This window comes from Balaenoptera ricei, chromosome 2 (assembly GCF_028023285.1).
Source record: "Balaenoptera ricei isolate mBalRic1 chromosome 2, mBalRic1.hap2, whole genome shotgun sequence".
Lineage (NCBI taxonomy): Eukaryota > Metazoa > Chordata > Mammalia > Artiodactyla > Balaenopteridae > Balaenoptera > Balaenoptera ricei.
The window spans coordinates 175,281,161-175,302,835 of record NC_082640.1 but is presented as its reverse complement, the minus strand read 5'-3'; the positions used below and the strand labels follow the sequence as shown (position 1 = coordinate 175,302,835).

Genomic DNA, 21,675 nt, shown 5'->3' with positions numbered 1-21,675 from the left:
CAATGATAAGGAATCAACACAGCAGCTAACTGACCCCAAAACACAAATTCCTGACGTGTTTGTGGCGCAGGGACTGTCAATAGCCCCTGGTGACAAATTCTCTCCCCAGGAAGGGAAATGTCTTACCACAAATGTCAGAAAGCATTTGTCCAATGTATTTCTCAGTGTGAAAGATTATGCTTATCAAATAACTTTAAAGATCACCTCCCTGTCTTTCCAGAAGAGTTGGGGTCAATGTGAAAAAAATTTTGCGTGCACAGAACGGGGCTTCTAAACGGAGATGGGCATAGATACACATTTTACCTATTTTCCAACTGATTTTACAATATAGGCAATTAAGTAATCAAGGAATTAATGAATTTCTGGTGCACAAGAAAACCACATAAGCTCGAAACTTTAGTTCTTCTGCAGTCTCCCGCTTTCTTTTCTGTCACCCTGACTTCCACACTTCTCTTTAGGGACCCCCTAGCCGACTTGGCTACTGGGGCCACAATCTCACCCCCTCTCACCAGCTCAACAAGGTACTGCAGAACTCGGCTGCAATGCCACACTTCACCGGTAGATGTCGCAGCCCCAACACTTGACAGAGTCAACGTTCACATCACTGACAAGCAAACCAGCAGCCATTTAGCGCCTACTGTATACTTGCCGACAATTATTTTAGGCGCTTTCAGGTCAATACCGCACCGGTGGGCTCATCTGGGAAACGCGTGAAGATTCGATTAGTTAAATCGTATAAAGTGTTTTGAACAATGACTGAATCGTAGTGTGAAATTATTACCGGCCCAAGGTGCGGTGGCAGAGACCACCCGGGGTCCACCGCAGCTGTCTCAGCAGCGAGGTCTGCGTCTGGGCCCAGGGCTTGCTTTCCATCCAGTTGGGGCACTTGTCCTTTTTCCTGTCGCCTACCACCAAGCTGCTGGTACGTCCTCCAAGTTGGGATCCGGAATTTGGCTCCTCTCCGGCAAAGTAGCGGTGTGCTGGTGGGTGGAGGAAGGGGTGTCACAGTTAGGGCGGGTCCAGGTCAGGGCGGCCCCATCACCGCTTTCCTGCGGGCACTTCTAAAAGGCGGGCAGCCTGGGAGGTGGCACGGTGGGGCGCAAGAGGTCGCGCTCCTAAGGTCTAAACTCAACACAAACTTTCCTCCTTTGACTTCCGGGCCTGCGCTCTACCCGCCCGCGAGACAGACCCCGGCACCTGAGGCACGCGGTCTTGGCCCTCCCGCCACGGAGCCGGGCGGGGCCTCGGCTGCACCTGGGAGGCTGCACTTGCCTGGGGCCGCCAGTCTCGGGCTGGTGGGCTCCGCTGGGCCCCCAGCGTGCGGCATACCCGGGTCGACTTCGGCGGGCAGGGCGCCCCGGTCGCCCGCCTCCCGGGGGAAGCACAGGCTTGGACCCACGCTCCAGCGCTCCGGCCCGCACTTGGCGCTGGGGCCCTGTGGCCGACGCACACGCGCAGAGAGGAGCCAAGTGCTGCGGCCCCAAGCGCGCGGAGGGTGCGCTCAGCGTAGGTGCGCGGCGGCCGCCCCAGGTGCCGGCAGCCGGGACGCCCCATCCCCCTACGCACGTGCGGGCCGCCGCCCCCTCCGGGCAACCCGCGCAGCCGCGCCCGCGCCCGCGCCCGAGCCCGGGCGCCTGGCCCCGGCACCGCGAGGCGGCGCGCCGACCGCCCAGGGCCGCCGAGGGGCGGGGCCGCTGCCCGCATTGTTCCTCCCCGAGCGGCGGGCCCTCCCCTTCCCCCAGTCCCGGGCGGGGCGCGGGGCCGCCGAAGCCGCGGAACGTGGACTCGCGCCCCGCCTTTGTCTCCCGGGCGCGAGCCGCCGCAGCCCCGCGCCCGCCGCTCGCTGCCACAGCCGCTTTGTGCCGCGGCGCGGGGGACGGGGACGCGGGGCGCGGAGCCGGCGGGCGCAGCCTCAGCATGGACGTGACCGTCTCGGAGCTCATGGAGCTCTTCCTGCAGAGCCCGCTGGTGACCTGGGTGAGTGTGCCCGGCCCCTCGCCCCATTGTTGGGGCACTGGCTCCTCTCCCGCCCGCCTGCAGTCGCAACAGACCCGACCCGGCCGGGGCCCCGGAAAGCCCCTGGACGCAGAGGATTCATCAGGTGCCCCCGGCCGGTCATCAAGTGTCCCGGAGTCCGGGGGTATTTCCAACTCTGGAGCCGGCGCACCCGGCGCAGGACCCCGCCGCGCTCTCGGCCCGGCTGGGGGCTGAGCGGGTACACCTGTTCCCACCGGGGCGTTGGGCTGGAGGCCCTGGAGCGACAGGCTTCCGGTGGTCACCCTGGCTCCCCATGGCTTTGACCATTCGAGAAAAGGACCCATTCCCCAAAATATCCTCGTGTAGTTTCTGAACCCCTGAGACCAGCGGGTGAATGGCGGTGGGGATTAGGGGGTTCCCAGTGAGAACGTGTACAGGCTGCGCTGGGCGCACTGATTTCCAATGGATTTGAGACGTGAGAAATTTATTGAAAAGTCCCTTTTATTTTTTTTTTTCCGCTCTGACACGCCGGAGAAAAGTGGCGAGGAAGTTTTCTTTCTGCTGTCTCGCGTCTGTTGCCTGGCGCGGGGAGGGGAGCGAGGCCCTGGAGAAGGGTGCTGTTGAAGGGTGGGTGGTCTTGGGTGACCCCCTTCTGCCCACAGGGGCTCTGCCCTCCTGGAGAGCTTTAGACTGTGCGCGTGGAGGTGACTTTTCCTGCCTTTCTCTCCGCGTCTCCTCCCCGCAGGTGAAAACTTTTGGCCCCTTCGGAAGCGGCAACCAGGACAACCTGACAGTGTACATGGATTTAGCGGACGGCATCTTTTTGAACCAAATCATGTTGCAAATGTAAGTTATATTCGGGGAGGAAGGAAGGAGGGAATGATGCCTCAGAAAGTCGAAATTTAAGGTTGTAGAAATGGAATGTGAAGTTGCAGTGGAGGGTTCTTTGCACGTCAGGCCACTGGTATCTCAGCATTAACGTGTCTTTTCCTCGTTTGTGGGGTATGGAGAACTCCAGGACAGTGGGTTGGCAGCTTGTTTGATGAAAGGAATTTGAAATTGAGTGACTGTCATCCACATGGTGTAGATAGTGCAATTGACTTCGAACTCAGGGACCTGATTGTTGTTTGAGTAATGACACCAAAAAAACCCTTTCTTTTTGGGGGCAAGGAACTGTAACGGAGAGTGTCTGGTTACAGGAAGTGTCGGGTGGGACCAGAGCATCCGTGAGTGACTCTAAAGTTTCATTCGAGGTCAGGACGCCTGTGTTTCTGAGCTCCCCTTCATCTTCCATTTTCAGTTGCCCCAGAGCAAGTACAGTTGGTTAAGTCCCTTCTCAGGAACTGGATTTAAAGTCACTATGTTGGGAGAGGCGCAGGGAGCCAGAATACTGTGGTACTGTTTGTCTTGAAGCTTGAGGCTTAAACAGGGTCCTGGTGGAAGTTACACTTGCTAGCATGTTGGTCTGACCACATCCTTTCCTGTTGCTGAATTCTGCAGAGCCTGTCTGATTGACAGCCTGCCACATGTAGATGTTGGCTCCTGCCGCTGCATTCTGTTTTTAACTCAGGAACTGCAGGGAACGTATTGGCACCGAGTGTCAGTGTGATTCACAGGCACTTGAAGCAAAATAAAACATCCTGATGTTCTCTGTGGATCAGGCCCTTATGCTCACCTACTCACCTGCAACTAAGCAAGTTGTCATACTGGAGCATGAACCCGTTAGCTGATGAGAATCAGCTTCGTTTTTGGCCCGCGTGGGAGGAGGAACAGTCAGCTTTGGTATATTCAGAAAGTGGTTTAAATACATCTACCTACAAAGACCTATTTTAAAAAATTTCCCGAGAACATTGCTTCTTTGGTTTAAGAAGTTACTTGATGTCGTGCTCTGGGAGAGACATCTGAGTCTTAATTTTTTTTTTTTTTTTAAGGCACTACCACTGTTACCAGTCTTGAGTTTGATTAGATTCTAAAGAGACAAATCTGTTGTCAACTTTGGCAGCACATCTCCGAGAACATTGATGAGAAGGAGTTTTCCTCGGGTTGTCTTGTGGCATATTCAAGTTCTGGCAACTCTTCCCCCCTCATCCTGTTAGACCCCGAAAATTGCTGGATTCCGTGGGTACAGCAACCAGTGAAACTTAGAGCTGTCCTGTTTAATTAAAAAAAAGCAGCAGTATCCCCCGGCCTTTTCATTCAGCTTTTACACCCAGGCAAGGGGAGAACAAAAGCCCTGGGACTGTTTCTCTTTCTTCCCTGACCTTTGGAATTCCTGAAGCGTTTACCACTTGCTTGTAAATCAGGAAAGCCTGTTGGACCATTCCTTTGCGAAATGCCATCTCATCACTGGTTCACACTCGGCTCGCGGCTAAATTCAGTTTGAAGGGCTTCTCCCTTCCCCTTGACAGTTTTAAACGTTATTTTCTCCTCTGTGCTTCGCCAAGGTAATCGTGCTGGAAGTGGGAACTGATATGTTTGCGGCTCTTCAGGCCTCAAGCAGTGCTTCTGGGTCCTCTGGCCAGGGTTGGACACTGAGGAGGGGACAGTGGGGAAGATGGGTGGCTTTCCAGAAGGAGGAAATCAAGGAGGCAGAGGCGCAAGCAGCACGCAGTTTACTGACTGGGTGATCGGAATGACCCTGCTCCAGGTGATAGAAATCAGAGCATTGTTTGCTCTTGAAAGTGGGCAGGGATTGACTGGAAAGGGGGCACAAGGGAACTTCAAAGGGTGGTAGAAATATATTGACTGGAGTATATTTCATCTTTCAAAACTCATCAAGGTGTAACTTAAGATATATGCATTTCACCCTAAGTGTAAAAGTTACCTCAAGGGGACCTCCTGGGTGGTCCAGTGGTTAAGACTCTGTGCTTCTAATGCAGGGGGTGCGGATTCGACCCCTGGTCGGGGAACTAAGATCCCACATAAAAAATTACCTCAAAAAAAAAAAAAAAAACAAACGAATTTCAACCCTAGTGTTGAAAGCCTAGGTAGCCAGCTTGGGTTCAAACCCTAGGTCTCTCTCATGCATGCTTTGTGACGCTGGGCACATCACTCAATCTCTCAGTTTCCTCACCTGTAAAGTGGGAAGGAAAGTACCTTCCTTAAGAGATGGTTGTGAGGATTAAATGATGTTAGTAGTTAGCATAGTGCCTGCCACTTAATAGGTATTGGCGTTGGTTGTATCCACCTTCTTAATCCAGAAAGGATTTGGGGCACCCTCTAAGAGTTCTTTTTTTTTTTTTTTTCTGTCTCCCTTTCTCCTACATTCCTAGTCTCCTAGATTACTGCATACTTCTTAGCCTTAGCTCTCTCCCAACAAGATCTAGGGCAAAACTGGACTCTGGGACCCATATCCTAGCCCCACATCTAACACTACTTAAGCCAAGCCTGTTTTCACTTCTGCCAAGTGGAGACACGTTGGGCTAACTAGCAGGTGAGCGATAAGGCTGTTCTGCCTTATCTCCCACGCTAGTAGCCCCAACTGTGTTCAGTTCGCCTATCTTAATAAATTCTCTCCAAGTTGGTAGAACCTGAGGAAATTGCAGAGAGCATTGTGCTAACCTGTTGCTGGAGTTCAGATAAGAGGCGTGTTACCTAACACTTCAGAGCCATATGGAGGCTGGCTGGGGGTCACGTGACTGCACCTGGGCATTGTCTCTGGCAACTGAAGAAGGCTGCGGTAGTAGTCTCTGGGCCCTGGCCTCCTGGTGACATCAGTGCCTGGAAGCTGGAAAGCCCTGTGGGCTCAGCTTTCAGGGGAGGCCCAGGTCTAGGAGAATTCCTGAATGAAAGTGAGGCATTGAGTGGCGTGGATGGAGATGCTTGGGAAAACTTGCTGAATAGCTCCTCTGTAAATGCAGTTTCTCTGGGTGCCTACTGGTAGTCAAGGGAAAAACTAGGTGTCTGCTTCACTTTGGACACATTTTTCGTGGTCTCATAGGAAAATTAAGAGCTTTGACTCTAGCATCAGGCAGACAAGTTCACATCCTCCCTCTGCCGCTTACTGGTGCTCTTGGGCAAGTTACTTTTACTCTCTAAGCCTCAATCTCCTGATTTGTAATAAGGGGGATGGTATTTTATGGATTTGGGGAGGATTAAATAAGATTATGCATGTATAGGAAATGCCCAACAAATGTCAGTCATCATTATTGTTAGCGTGAAGCCCAGAGATGAGTTTGTGTGTGTGTGCCCACGTGCGTGTGATGGTGCACATCTGTACACGTGAGAGTGGACACCTGAATTGACGTAATGGCTGTTGAGTTCAGCTGAGAACTTAGGACTGGCTGGGGCTGAGAGCTTGTGCTTGGGCAAGGCCTGCGTTAAATCCAACACTGTTTACTTTGTTCAGACTCCTTTCTAACCCCTTGTACTAGCTGCAAAATTACGGATAATATATTAGTTATTCAGAAGTTGGTAATAGCCTCAGACCAATGTGAGAGTTTCTTAGGCTTCTCAAAAGCATTTGAAGGATAATTTTTTGCCTTAGTGTGCTGGAAGAGGAGTTACGTTCCCATTTTGCAGATGTAAAAGCTGAGGATACAGGGGCAGATACTGATTAGTTGAATGAGTTTGTGTTGGTGCTAGAGAGTTGGAGCAAAAAAGATTTTTACTCATGAACTTGAGTGATATTCTTTCATGGCTGCAGCATATGACACTCTTCATGCGGCCTTTGAGTCTGTAAAAAATTACACAAAATTCACATTTGTTGGAGGGAGGTTGGAACATACAGATGAGCAAAACAAACATTGCCTGTAATTTTACCATGTCGAGGTAGCAGAATTAATATTTTGGTGTTTCCCAGATGTTGTCTATGGTATATACGTATAATATATGTTCCTAATGTACTTTTATACAAATTTGGGCTCAGGCTACTGCTTAACACCTTTTTTATTAACCTATGATAGATTATCAATATCTCCATCATCTGTATCAAACATAGTTTCTCGATTCAGGGTTTTTTTTTTTTTTGGATTCAGTTTTAAATGTAGGAAGTCTTTGGAATATGATGAAAATTTGGGGGCTGGCCTTTTCACAAAGGAGGGAGGCAAGGTTGCTATAAATCTAAATTATAGTTCTCTTTAAAATTTTAGGGAGAGTTGATTTCTTTTTTTCAAGTTAGAAGTTTTTATGAGAAGGAAGCCCCAGGGGCCCACACTTTGGACTTGTATCTCTCCAAGTTCGGACAATGTACCAGATGCTTTGTTGCACCCTTGTCTCTGTCCTGTCCTCTGACATCCTGATGTGGGGCTGTGTGGCTTTGCTTTCTAGGGCTGTCATACAAAGAAGATCCTTATTCTTAAGGATGGCTTTCAGGGAAACAGTCTTGCAGTGGTTCTATGATGTCCTCTTCTTGGGATCAAGAACCAGGTACCACGTGTGCCAGTGCGGACCTGGCCTCCCTAGAATAACATTTTAGTGCTGGAAGGATCCTGTGGTCATCTTGCAGATGAGCACAATGGGGCCCAGAGAACTTTGGCCAGTCCTGGCCCCATTTCCAAACCAGAATCAGTAGCTCCTAACCCACTTCCTGCTGAGGGACAGGTCGGGGTTACACAGTGCTGGGCAGAGTGGGGACAGGCCTTCCTTCACCATAATTGACTTTTGTTTCAATTTGTTTCCTAATCTCTCTTTACCCTGAGAGCCTGAGTTAAAGGAGGGAGTGCTAATGATCATGATAATTAGTCTAATTATTCATATAGAACCCCCTCCCCGACCCACGTCACCTGACAGCCTCCCAGGCCCCGACCCTGGATCCTGGGTGTGTGTTGTGCCATTGCCCGTGCAGTGAATGTCCACATGTTTGCCAAGGTCGTCCAGCTTCTGGCACTCCTCAGGGGGTCCCGTCTGACTTAATGTAAGCTGGGACTACAATAACGACAAAACAGAAAAAGCCCTGCATGTTCTCGAAGTTCTGCTATTTTAGGAAGCACGTTCATTACTTTATGAAATTGCTTCTCATCTCTTAAGGTTTCTATGGCAAAGGGAAGAGAACTGCACCCTTAAGATAAATTACTTTGTCGTGCTAGGTGCACTTCTGTAGCTAAAATGCCTTTGTGGTTTAAATTCTGAATGCCTCCTCTGCTGCTAAATTAATTTCCACTGAACTGTTAACCTTTATTTTCTCGGTAATGAATGGCTCCAGGAGAAACCTGTAACATGTAAATGGGTTGGCCAGATTCTAGTACTGTGTGGGGACAATAAGAAACGTTGTCCCAGGACAGTTGAAAAGAGGTCCTCTGGTTGTCCCAAGGAGCCCGTATGACTGTTTTAGGAGATACAGGATTATTGAATAAAGTCCATGGCTGATTGTATTGCATGTGATTCATAAAGGGGTTTGCATATACACAATACAGTGTAGGGACTCATAGTGTTTATATCAAATATTTCCTTAATGGTTGAATTTTAAACAGCTTGTGTTATTAAGAAATTGTGCTTATAGTGGCATTTGAAATAATTTCTATTTTTAGATTTTTTTTCCTGTTTGTCAACTTTGTATACATTATTGGCTTTGAATGAGCTGAATGGCATTGAAATTGATTTGCTTAACTCCCCAAATTCCCCTTCTTGTGCTCTCATCATCATCATCACCATCATCATCATCGAGGGGCCCGAGTACCGAGGAAGGAGGAAGAGGCCTGTCTCTCCTCCATCACACCAGCCCCTGGGAGGCTTAGCACCCTTAGCACAGGACTCGGATGACAGAAGAAACTGTGAAGACAGCCCTCATTTGAATGAAACATCCTTTGTGGTGCCTTGGGACAGTCGAATGGCAGAGAGGGCTATGTTAGGAAAAGCAGTGTGGGGTACATGGGGAGAGGGAAGAGAAATCCGTTCCGTTGAATCTGTTCTCTTCAAATAGGAAATATTTTTGACACTGAGAATTTTTGAGAAATGTCCTGTATGGAGATGAGTGAAATTATAAATCACTTGATTCAGATTTCTAGTTTCATCACAAGCAGACCTGACTTTTGCCTGAGATTGGAAAATAAATGACACTTTGGGGGTTTCCCACATGAATTATTTGTGTCTCTTCGCATTTCTCGTAGGGTGTGTTGTACACCACATAGTATCGAAGACTCATGGTGGCGGTTTTTTGAGATAGAATTGTGCCCCTGGAATGTAAATCACAGGCAAGAGCAATTTTGTGACATAGGCAGGAGACAAGTTTGAAATGGAACATTAATGATTTTACTGGTTTATGAAGTCAGAAAGTGTACTGTTTTCCCCTTTTCCATCTTTCTTGATATTTCATGTATTTTGCTTTGGTCAGCTTTGAATCCTTTTTAATCTTGAAATATATTTGGGGGTAGGTTATTGATGTTTACACAGTGCAACTTTTGGGTCTGCACTGACACTTGGTTGTTTATGGGTACTCTGGGGCCAGAAATAACATTGCTTAAGGGCTGGTGGGGGGCTAGGTGCTTGGGGGGGACAGGAGGTGCTGTGGCTCCGCGGAGGTCCACGGCTTGGCAGTGGCAGAATTAGGACTTGACTTGAGCCACACTGTCACAGCTGCATAGTAACCTAGGCTTGGAGAGGACCGAATGCTCAGTAGCAGCTGGGGTAGGATGGGGTGTGACAGATGCTGGGAGATGCAATTTTCCATTCTCATTTTTCTTCCCCTAGAGATCCCAGGCCAACAAATCAACGCATCAACAAACACGTCAACAATGATGTGAACCTTCGCATTCAGAACTTGACCATCTTGGTGAGAAACATTAAGACCTACTACCAGGTGAGGCGGGCCCCTCCGCGCCGCCCTCCCCGGGTTCTGTGCGTCCGGCAATACCGTCATTTGAACGGTTTCCCCACAGGAAGCCGAGAGGAAACGGTGGTCGGGCATCTGCTTGTTGAAACTTGGTGTGTTTGCACATGCATCCCTTTTTTTGGCATTGTGAGAAGGGTCAGAGGTGGGATTGCTTTACTTTGTCCAGGGAATGTTCTTTGAGCCGTGTGCAAAGCATCGTGCCTGGTGCTGTGAGGGCCCCAGAGACGAGCCTTGGTTCGCAGCCGCGGCCCAAGCACACAGTCGAGTGGGGCCTGGCTGGCACGGGCTCTGGGAGGGGCAGCCCGACACGGTTATCACCCACAGCTCCGTGAGTCTGTGCAGGAGTGATTCAAAGGGTTGAGGGAGAGAAGGGACCACAGAAGGGTTATGTTCAGGCCAAATATATAATCAGTGAGTGCCCAGCTGGCAGACGGGAGCGCCGGGTTCACAGTATGGGGTGTCTGCTTGTGAAATGCTCCCCATATCTCATTAGCAGGTAGTCGGTGGGTCAGACGACAGGGCCCAAAGGGGGAAGGGCTGTGAAAATCCCCATCCCAGCCTCGGGAAGGTTGGGTGAGAATCTTTGACGATGTTCGTGATCTTTAGATGGCCGGCGTCGATGGGAAACAGATTTAAACTTTGCACCTCAGAGCCCTGATTGTCAAACTCAGCAGTGAAACGTTTTCCCCCATATGATTGTCTTGAGTCCCCAGGTGAAGCCCTAGCAACTCTGGTTGACTTGAGGGCTGGGGGACTCTAGCGCCCTCAGCTCAGCCCCTCTTTCTCCAGGGCATCTCTGTGGGTTCCCAGGACCCCAGGGAACACAGTTTGAGAATCGCTGCTCGAGAACCAGTCCCTTCCAGATTCATACTGGGGTTTCACTGAGCCCTCTGCCTCTGAGACCTCCCCCAGCACTCAGCTTCCTGGGCTGTAACTTAGTCTTGGTTCTGGGGCTGGGGAGCATCTTCAGAGTCATGAGGTCCCTGTCACCATGAGGAAGCCCTCCGCCCAGCTGTGGCTTCCCTCTCTGCCCTCGTGCAGTGGTGCTGCTTCTGAGGTCACTGAGGTCGCTGGCCAGGCAGCCAGGTGGAGTTTGCACTGTGGCGTTGGGCTGGGTGCTGGGTCCAGTTCCTGCAGAGGGCTGTGGTTGCTGCTGGATTTGAAGAAAGGAGGGAAAAGGAGGGAGTGGACAGTGTCTTGGGTTTTCTGAGATGATTATTTCCATTTTCCTCCCACTGGGGTTGGGGTACATGAGAGGGGGCTTGGGGTGCTGGGATGTTTTGCTTGTGTGGCCAATTCAGCAAGCCCCTTGTGCTCATTCCATGGCCCATTGGTGGCACAGCACTGTGGACACTCCGAGCAGCCTTTGGGAGGCTTAGCACCAGGCCCCTGCTTTAGTAACAGATGCCAGCTGTGCTGAGGAGGGGTCCGGGGGTGAGCGAGAGCCCTGTGAGAACTGGATCTATAGGGGTGACGGGGGTTTGTTTCCTTGCTGAGGAGGGCCACTGTCAGGGCTGGGCATGCTGTCAGCAGGTGGGTCTCAGCTAATGCTTCCCTCATGACAGCCATAGTCAGGGGAAACAGGTGCTGCCAGTGAACTTGGGCCTGGGCATGGAGGGGGCTGCCTGGTGGCCATGGTGGCGGTTTAGCAGCTACTCGGGGCTTGATCTCTGGCTGCAGGCACCATTCATGGTAAGCAGTGCTTTCGATGCTGTGTGCTAAGTGCCAGGGGAAGCAGATGGTGCTAACAGCTGGAGACAAGACCCCTGACTCTGGACAGGTGAGTCTCCTGCCCCAGGTGTGGCTGGGAGGCGGTAACCCTCCCTGGAAGCACTGGGGTGGAGGTGAGGTTTCTGGCTCTGTGCGCAGCATGGAACAGTCAGGTGCTTGCTGCAAGCTGTTTGGCCTGGCAGATGCTGCCCTCTGGGCTTGGCGGCCCAGTAGGACACATGCTGGTGGCACTCAGCAGCTCTGACAGTCCAGTCTGGGCCGGCCAAAGGGCTTGAGACCCTCTACTTGGAGGTAACGTGCCCCTCTTAGGGCACCGTGCCGAGTTCCAGAAGATGGGAAACAGTCACAGGAAGGAAACGATCTCTAGTCCATTCTCAGGGCCCAGAAAGACTTACGGGTAGGAAAGAGGCCCCTGCATCCTTGTTCTGTTTCTGCGCTGTTAGCTCTTTGAGGGCAGGTCTGGTGTGTGTTGGCAGCCTCAGCTCCAACCCGGAGCAAATGTTTGCTGAAAGCACTTGCTAAAGGCCATGAGCCGTCCCTGACCCTCAGCCAGCCTTGCTCACTTGGAGGAAGCTGGCAGGACACTGCCATTTGGGCTGACACAGCTTAGGTGTGGGCAGTGTTCTGTTGTGTATTTTTTCCTTCCAACTTATGATAAAATAAAGTTTAGTTCTGGTTGTATAAGTAATATGTGCTCTTAATAAACAGCTTAGAAAACAAACAAATAGCAAGAAGAAAAGAACCACTCATAACCCCACCACCCAGAGACAATCACTATTAACATTTTTAGAGCTTCCTTCCAGTTTTTGCATGAATAGTTTTTTGTTGTTGTTTTGTTTTTTGTTTTTAGCGTCTTTATTGGAGTATAATTGCTTTACAGTGGTGTTAGTTTCTGCTTTATAACAAAGTGAATCAGTTATACATATACATATATCCCCATATCCCCTCCCTCTTGTGTCTGCCTCCTACCCTCCCTATCCCACCCCTCTAGGTGGTCACAAAGCACCGAGCTGATCTCCCTGTGCTATGCGGCTGCTTCCCACTAGCTATCTATTTTACATTTGGTAGTGTATATATGTCCATGTCACTCTCTCACTTTGTCCCAGCTTACCCTTCCCCCTCCCTGTGTCCTTAGGTCCATTCTCTACATCTGAATCTTTATTCCTGTCCTGCCCCTAGGTTCTTCATGACCTTTTTTTTTTTTTTTTTTTTTTAGATTCCATATCTATGTGTTAGCCTGCGGTATTTGATTTGTTTTTCTCTTTCTGACTGACTTCACTCTGTATGACAGACGCCTGAATAGTTTTTGTTTTACACCATTGTGGTCGGGCCATATATACAATTGCTTACCCTGCCTGTTTCCTTAGCACCTGACAATTGTAGCATAAACATACAATAACAATAATTGGTTATTATTGTAAAGGGATATTCAAGGAAGTTTCCCAAAAGCAGTACTGCCCAGCATCTCCTTGTGAGAGAGACCCTGCAGGTTGTAAGGGCTTGGGGTGAAGTGAGACAAACGTGGTTCTTCCTCTGGCTGGGGTGGCTGGGGAGGGCGGGAGGTCACCCCTTCGGGAGGGGGACTTCCTCTTGCCATGGCTTTTCAGTAGACACGCCAAAGTCATGGAGTCCAGCCCCGGGTCTTGTCTGCAAAGCAGTGGTCTGGCCGCCCCCAGGCTGTCCCCTTCTTTTCTGAGGCACGTGGGGCGGGAACAGTCAGCAGGGACAGGGGCCTCTCGTGAATAGCACGGGCTTCTTTCACAAGGAAGCTCAAGTTTTGCCCCTGAAAACCTCTGGAGACCAAAAAGGTCCTTGACATTTTTCTGGGGCAGAGGACAGGCAGTGGGTGAGAACCAGCACGGCCAGGTTCAGTCTGACCACCAGTGTCTCAGGCCTCCCTCTGACCTGCTGCTTGGACTCTTCTGGGATTGGCGCCTGGAATCGGCATTTTCAGAAGTTCCCCAGCTGTTTGAGTCTTAACATCCTTCCGACAGGAGGGGGAATCAGCAGGCTAGAGAGAGAGAGAGAGGTGGTTCTCAAAGTGTGGTCCCCAGACCAGCAGCATCAACATCACCTGGGAACTTGTTAGAGATGCAGGTGGTCAGGCCCCTCCCCCAGACCTGCTGTGGAGGTCCAGTAGTCTGCAGCTTACCAAGCCCTCCAGGTGATTCTGATGCACATTCGTGGGAACTAGTGGGTTAGAGCATTTCTAGTGATGCCTAGGAGAGACACCTTCAGCCAGGTCTCCTGGGGCGGAGAGGGCTCAGTTCTCACCAGGTAACTCCTCTCCATCACATACAGTGGACACGCATCTCATCTGCCCCAGGATGGGAAGAGCAGAGGCTCTGAGGAGAGGCTGCAAAGATGAGAAGGTGACCAGAGGGAATAGGTGTCACTGAGGGAGTTGCTGGGAAGGGGCAGAGGAAGCCAGAGTTGGACAGGACCTTGGGGAGAGCTCCCAATTCAGTCTGTGAATTTTAAGGAAGGAAAGGCTGGTCAGGATGAGCATCCACAAATGGGACATTTGCGGAGAGGCCTGGAGGAAAGGCGGGCCTGGACCAGAACTGCACGCTGCTTTGAGCCGCCTGGCTGGTTAGTGTTGAGCCCAGCATCACATAAGGCTTGTTTTTTTTTTGTTTTTTTTTTTTTAAATTGGTCCTTCAATTCACTTCTTTTTTTTTTTAAGATTTATTTTTATTTATTTATTTATTTTGGCTGCGCCGGGTCTTCGTTGGGGCACGTGGGCTCTTTGTTGTGGCATGCAGGGATCTAGTTCCCCAATCAGGGATCGAACCCGGGCCCCCTGAATTGGGAGCGTGGAGCCTTACCCAGTGGACCACCAGGGAAGTCCACATGAGGCTTGTTTTATTCACTCAACAGCCAAACTCTTTTTCATGTGAGTCCTTTTCAGTTAAAATTTGGATTTATAGAATGGTTCATTGTTTACATTCAGGGCCTTGAGTATGGACATTGAATGCATGTTCATTTGATCGTGGAATCAGTAGGAAAATAAGGCTAGTAGTATACACAGAAATCCCCGGCGTGGCAGGTGGCTGATATATGTTTATCCTTGGGGGATTGCTCATGGTGTCAGCTGCCGTCCCCTGCCCTGGACACCTGTGATCTAGCTCCTTCTCACGACACTTAGAGCCTAATTGTCCTGTGAAGTTTCTGAGGTTTCTTTGGCTTTCTGCTGGTGGGAAGCACTTCACACAGCGGCCTGGACAAGTGCAGTGTGTGTTGGTGGAGATGTAAGTCTTCATTGTTGACTCACATGTGGATATCGATCCTGAAATCGGGACCCTCAGGTGCATGTAGGGACCCACCTGCAGGGCTGACTCTGAAATGGGAAATTGGCTGAGTTTCTCTGAGCATCTCCCCTCGCTGGCCAAGCACTGGGACAGGCAGCTTTCCTTCTGTGGGCCTCCTGAGTTCCCATCTGTCCGAAAGAGGGTGGGCCCTTGTGGTTCTGAAATTCTGCAGTCGCATAATGGCCAGAGACCACCAAGATTTAGAGTTTCAGGTGACCTCAAGGAAGCTCTGTAGTTCTGTATTATGAGTTCCTGGAACTCGGCTCTTCTGGTTTCTCACATGGCTGGAAGGCTAGAATGGACCCAGAATATTGTTCTTTATCTCAGAATAGTTTCTTCTCAGCAGAAGAAACAGTCCAGGGTTGCCCTATCTTCTATAATCTCTTTTTTCCTTCATTGCTTTGAAAAATTAAAAATAAAACAGTACAAATGGTTATAATGAACACCTGTGTATCTGCTCGAAATAAATATGAACATTTTTTGAATGTTTTTCATTCAAAAATGAAATATTCATATGAATATTTTTCATATTTGCTTCAGACCTCTCTTTCAAGAATTTTTTTCTGATTGAAGTCCCCGGTGTGCCTCTACTGCATCCAGGTATCCTTCCCTCCCTCCCTGGAGGTACTGCTGTCGTCAACTTGTGTGCGTATACGTATTGTTTTATGTCATCTCTTCAGATAAAACCTCCATATACTGCCTGTACCCCTTGTCCACTCAGCCTTGCTTTTGCTTTTGAGATCTGTCAGCTTTCTGTGGCATTTGTATTAGATAAGCATGGGCTGACTACTAAAAGTTAGAATTATCTTTAGGAATGTGCGCACTCAGTTTGAAAAAACGGAAGACTTGTCAAAAGTAAGAATAGAAGGAAATGTGTATTTGACATTGTTGGTGGGAACAAAGTAAACTGTCTCATTCGTGTAGTCTCAGGGTTTTTAGGTGAAGTGATGTCTCCTTAGGTGGGTGTGATGTGCTTTGCTTTGGTGGCTAGAGACCGTGTTCAAGGGAACTTAGAGTCTGCTCAGTCCCTGTCTACAGGTACCAGTGGCTTTTGCTTTATGAGTAATACAGTGTATTGAATTTGTAGGGGAGAAATTACTTTGTCCACTCTTTAAAGGTTAAAGAGTAAGGCTGTGAGACGGGTATTCTTGTTGTAGCTTATATCTGTGTTTTGAGGAAATTAAAAGTAATGTTTTTGATTATAATTTCTTTTTAACTTTTTTTTTAACATCTTTATTGGAGTATAATTGCTTTACAATGGTGTGTTAGTTTCTGCTTTATAATAAAGTGAATTAGTTATACATATATCCCCATATCTCTTCCCTCTTGCAATGATTATAATTTCTGATTGCAGATTGGGAAATATAAAGAAAATTAAATCTGCCCACTATCTCATCACCTAGGCATACCATTGTTAACATTTTGGTATTTATGCTTCCTGATTTTGTGTCTGTTACTACATGTGCTTCAAGATGTGGATTGTATGTAACCTTTATTTTCATTTACTGTGTAGTGAGCATTTTCCCATGTCATTAAATATTCTTTCATAATATGAGTTTTAGTGTCTACATGGCACTTCATTATGTGGCTGTACCACTATCATTGATACTGAGTTATTTCTGTCTTAGAATTATAAACAATACCCCATGAACATACTTGGTCCATAAATCTTTCAACAACTGTTTTTATGTTCTTAGGATAAATTCCTAGCATGGAATTCCTGCGTCAAAGGGCATGAACACTTGGAGGACTTTTGCTACTTATGGCCAAAATTACCTTCTTTACAGGCCTTTTGTTTTTCTTTACTGAATTGCACCTTTGTGCCCTTCACCCATTGTGATGGTACCTGTTAAAATGATGTGTTCTATGTTGCCACTGAACACTGAAGTTTTCTGTGTCTCTGCCATGTGGATGAAGGTCTGAGATTATTTTTACCGTACATCTGGGCGAACTGCCTTGAGTTGGTGGATCACTGGATCCTGGTTTGGAATCTCCAGCGGGGTTGTGGCCTGGTGACCGAACACAGCAGTGAGGCGAGGTGGTTCAGCCTTAGGACCGAGAGGCCTTCATCAGAGGGGGTCCCGTGCCCCATCCCCATATCAGCAGTGGGAGCCTTTGTCTGCCGCAGACTTGACCCAGGAGATTACCGACTTCCCTGTGAATGCTCTCAGTCTAAAGTTCAAGAGAAAGCCTTCCAGACTGAGTTGGGCGGTGAGGCCGAGGAGGGCGGTGGTCTGTGTGGACCCCACCTTTCCTCTTTCCTTCTTCTTGCTTCCCGTCCCCCATTCTCTCTAGTGTAGGGTCATGAAGTGTGGGATGAGGAAGCTCTGGTGGCCCTGCCGGGGGTCACCCAGTTCTCTTCTCTGTTCCTCCTCCTTGTTCTTAAGGCCAGTCTCCATGCCTGAGATGCTGTGTCTTGTGGGGTGGGTGATGGACCAGGTAAAGCAGCTGCTAGAACACCTGTGTGTGCACAGGACATGATGTCACAGGACATGGGAGGGGGTTTCCCAGCCTGGGAAGGGGCGAAGCTCACAGAGAGCTTTCTGAAGGGAGTGACGCTTGGCCTGAGTCCTGAAGGATGGGCAGGGAGTTAGACTGGCAGAAAATGGAGTGCATGGGGGGTGTCCTGGGAGAGCAAAACCTGCAAAACGTAGAGACATAAAGCAGCCTGCAGGCTGTCACCTCTGAGTGGCTAGAGCTTGGGGCTTCTGTGAGGAGTGGTGATGGTGAGGCTCGAAAGATACGTAGGTTCCAGAGGGCGGATGCCATGCTAATGAATTTGAACTTCATCCTGAAGGACTTGGGAGTCTTTATAGCATGTTTAAAGAAGAAAGTTTAGAACAGAAAACTCTTGACACCCGTATTGAGAATGGATTGGTGTCAGGCGAGAGTGGGGAGTCAGGGCAGGTCGTGGCGGCCTGGACCAAAGCAGGCGCAGAGGAGAGAGGGGTATTGGTCACGTGGGGCCGCGGACGGCAGCTTGCTAGGTGCCCCACCCGGAGCGAACATCTCGGGGGGCATAAAGTGCTTTCTCAGGTCCGGGAGAGCTGAGCCCTGCAGCAGGGTGCTTGCCCCCCGGGCTTCAGGGCAGGGCCCGATGGGGTTGAGTGGCAGTGGCTCCAGGTCAGCCCGACAGGGGCTGGAGGGGGGGCTGCAGCAGGGTGGCAGCTTTCAGGGTCACCTGAATTCTCTTTCTCCCCACTAAGCAGAAGGCGTTTAGTCCTGGCCTGTGACCCTCCCTGTCTTGCTGGCCAAGGATGGAGCGGGCAGGGCTTCGGACACCTGGTCATGGGCCGCTCAGTCCCACACCTTTCCAGAGGCAGGTTTGTTTCTGCAAGATGTGAGACCAAGTGCCAGTTGGACTTGGTTCCTTTTTTTCTCTTCTCTGTTTTTAGAAGAAATGCTATGGAGGCGTACTGAATAGTAAGCAGGAACTTTGGGACCCAGCTCTGTGCCCCAGTCAAAAGGCTGAGAGAATATAACTGGGTGCCTGCTGTAAGCCACGCACTATGCTAGGAGCTTTCAGCCCTGTCACGGTGAGGAAGAAACTGCTGTCCCCATTTTACAGATTAGGAAAGTGAGGCTCGTGGAGTAAGGTGCGGAAGCCCCTGGGAGCTGCAAGTTTTCTTGGTCATCGGCTGCTTGGGGAAACGTCTAAAAATGAAGCTCTCTGCAGTCATGTAGGGAGATGGCTTGCTGTGGGCAGACCAGCTGTTCTTTGAAGGTAGGCAAGGCCATTCAGGATATCTGCACCAGTGTGGGATGGGTCCTGAGCCCGAAGCCTCGTCCGGTGGGCCAGGCTGGGAGTGCTGCTTCCCCAGGGTCTCCTGCTTGGGCTCCCCCTTATTAACCAGATTTCACACCAGCCGGGAGCTGCAGAGGAAGGGGCTAGATTGCTTCAGGCGCCTCCTGAAACCAGCACTTCCGGGGTTGGGCAGTGGGTGGTACAGAGGGAGCAGCTGGCCTCAGACTTCACCCTGCTGCACCCCCCAGAGCAGCAGGAAGCAGAGAATCAGGGCTAATTGCAGAGGGTGGGGAGGGGTGAAAGGTGGGTCTGATGTAATTAGCGGAGCCAGAATTTGACCAGGCCCTGGAGGCTTAAGGCCCGGAGACCGGGGCGTGGGAGGTGGGGTGTGTGTGCGCGCATGCGCGTGTGCGCGCGTGCGCGGGCACAGCTGTTGACAGAATCTTTCTGGTCTCTCTGGGCTCCTCCTCCTGGCCTTGAGTCCAGACCTTGAATTGCTGGGGGTTTCCCTGCTCTCTCTGGGCAGCCAGGCTCTCCTTTGCCTTGAAGGAAAGGAAGCAGCTTTCTCTTGGAGTCTTCCCTTTGCACCCGGGATGGCCCCTGAGGCCCCCGTGGGCTGCCGCCTCGCTTTGATCTGTTCTACACGGAGCTGAGCCCAAATGCGCAGTACACAGTTGGCCCTAAGACCTCCTCACGTTTACAGATCTGGACTTCCTCAGTGTTTCTGATACATGTTCTCTCGCCATGTGTTTACTTTTTTATCTTTTGCTCAACTGTTCTCTTAATCCATGGCCATTCGTTTAAAGTGTTAAGTTTTCGAGCCCTTCATGGAAGGTCCGTGCACCCAATTCCTTTTGTAACAAAAAGGAGGGAAATGGATTTCTCAAGTTTTTAAAGAGAAAGAGTCTCTCCCTCGCCTTGCGTTTTGGTGGTAAATGCCAAGATCAGCATGTTTGATATTATAACTGGTTTGTGAGAGGGACTCATGGGAGAACTTGCCTGGGCAGGCTTTGCCCTCCATAAAGCTGGCTGCGTGGCTCGCGTCCAGGGCTAATAACAGTTTCTCTTACTCAACTGTTCTTTGTGGAAAGGCAGTTTCTCTGCTGCTTTGCCGTGGCATTCAGGGCCTTGGTCCTTTACGATAGTAACTTCAGTCTTATTTTTCTAGTAATGAGAATGACAAAGTAATGAGGATGAGGAAGCGCTTGTCTTAAGTCAGTGGGCTCAGCTGGGATTGTTGGAGAGGCTACAGCTTGTACCCCCAATTCTGAGTTTGAAGTTTTGAGAGGAGGTGGAGGTTTCAGGAGGGTAAAGAGGCTGTCAGCTGAATGCTGTGAGGGTTCCATTGGTTTGGGATTGGGTTTCAGCAGGTTAAGGGAAGAGGGATGGTGCTCTAAATATGGGGCCACTCTCCGTGGGAAAAGGGGGGTGCAGTGTAACTTTGGGGAGGAGCCTTGCATTGCCCCCCATAGCTGCCCACCCCCCTGGGCTGGCCCTGGCATCGGCTCCAGCTCTGCAGGGAGAAGTCAGGTTTGCTTTCTCAGCTGGGGGTAGGCGCTTAGCTGTCGCGCAGTGGCAGAGGACGAGCTATCTCTGTGGGGTCGCTTCTCCAGTGCCCTAGAAGGTCAGGAAGGTGAAGCCAGAGGAGTAGGAGCAGGATGGAAGGGGAGAGGGCAGAAGTAAGGGCGAGTCATTTAACTTTTTCAAGGGTCTAGAAACTTGTGTGTCACTGTTCCTAGCCATATGACTTGGGGTGCATCATTTGATTTCACCTCTAAAATATGGGTAACACCATATTACAGATCATGTGGGGCTCAGGTGAAATGGTGCCTAGTTTCTGAGTCAGTGAAGAACAGTAATAGCGGTAGCTCGTCCTCCCAGGCTGCCTTTGCGGGGCTGCTCCCGTGCGTTCACGCTCTGCAGATGCAGGGGCCACGTCACCTGTGTAGGTGGAGGACCGGGGACACAGGAGATGCACACCAGGTACAAATAAGAAGAGAGGAGGAAAAGCAGCTGCAGCCTCCTTTGTCTGCAGAGGCAGAAGGTGGAGTCGTGGGCTCCGTTGAGCTCAGCTCTCAGAGTTGTGGCCTTGGGTAATTTCTTGTCTGAAAAGTGGGGATATTAATAGTGCCTGCCTCAAGCATTGCAGCGAGGGTTAAGGAAGGGCCTTGGACAGGTTCATGCTGGCAGTGCTAAGATGCCCACCAGTCTAGCAGAGGTGGGGGTTCGTTACAGAGACCCGCCACTCTGGGCTGTGCTTTCCCCGTTTGTTAGTGATCGGATTATGGAGGGGCCCTTCCAGAGGTTACACTCTGATTTACTTGGATTAGTCCAATACGCGTGCGCATACGTGCTTGACTCTTGCCCTACACATTTTTCTCCTATACGATTTTTTAATTTAAAGCATACTGTTTGCTTCCAGTGAACTGACTGTCTGAGGCACATTATCTCTTGGCAGCCTCATGAATGTCTCTCCCACCAGCAATGACACGCCTTAAAAGTAGGTACCGCATCTCTGTCTCTGTTTGCCTCTTACCGCACCAGCATGGAAACTTGCCCGCCGTCAGTCAGCGTGTGCTAGTGACAAGATACAGGGCAACAGAAGCCATGACTCAGTGGAGTAAGTAATTCAGAGAATAACGTCATTGCTTTCAGGGAACATATTACTGGCCTGGGCCCAGGATCTCTCTCCAGGCTAAATTAACCCTATAAAGATCCTCGACTCCTTCCCCATTGCTAGACAGTTGAATAATTGGAGCACAGGGCCCTCCTTCATTCATTCTCTGTCCCTTGAGTGCCTGACACATGTCAGGGACTCAGGCCCTGACTGTTAAGGGGGTCAAGGGGGGCAAACCAGGATGGAGATGCAGTGCAGTGGGGTGAGGGGGAGACCGGAGCCTTTGAATCCCACTCTTACAGGGGTCCCCCGCGGCTTTCACGCCAACCTGCAGGCTTTTCACGTGGTGTTTGCTTTGTTGATGGAGATGCCATATGTCAGGTACCCGGGAGGCCCAGCCCCTGGGGGGTGGAAGTTAAATTGATTGTTTTCAACTTTGTCTAGCCAGCTTGGCTCCCTTGAGCTTGCCGGTGTTTAGGCTTAATGACTTTGAAACTTTAAAAATAAATGCCTCCTTTTCCAAACC

General features: G+C 50.2%; 1 protein-coding gene across 5 annotated transcripts in view; it reads left to right on the top strand.

The window, feature by feature from the left end:
- Positions 1-1,757: 1,757 nt before the first annotated feature.
- Positions 1,758-21,675, top strand: part of CCDC88C (coiled-coil domain containing 88C) — a 124,371-nt gene continuing 104,453 nt past the window's right edge. For 4 of the 5 annotated variants that reach the window (XR_009500984.1, XM_059914834.1, XM_059914838.1 and 1 more), the window contains exons 1-3: positions 1,758-1,977; positions 2,723-2,823; positions 9,604-9,712. Coding sequence is in view for 3 of the 5 variants with exons in the window: in XM_059914834.1 (XP_059770817.1) it covers positions 1,918-1,977; positions 2,723-2,823; positions 9,604-9,712 (270 nt within the window). In the remaining 2 variants the exon portion in view is untranslated. Of the gene's footprint in view, positions 1,978-2,722; positions 2,824-9,603; positions 9,713-21,011; positions 21,033-21,675 lie in introns of those variants that run through there. The other variant, XM_059914836.1, reaches the window with a different exon arrangement.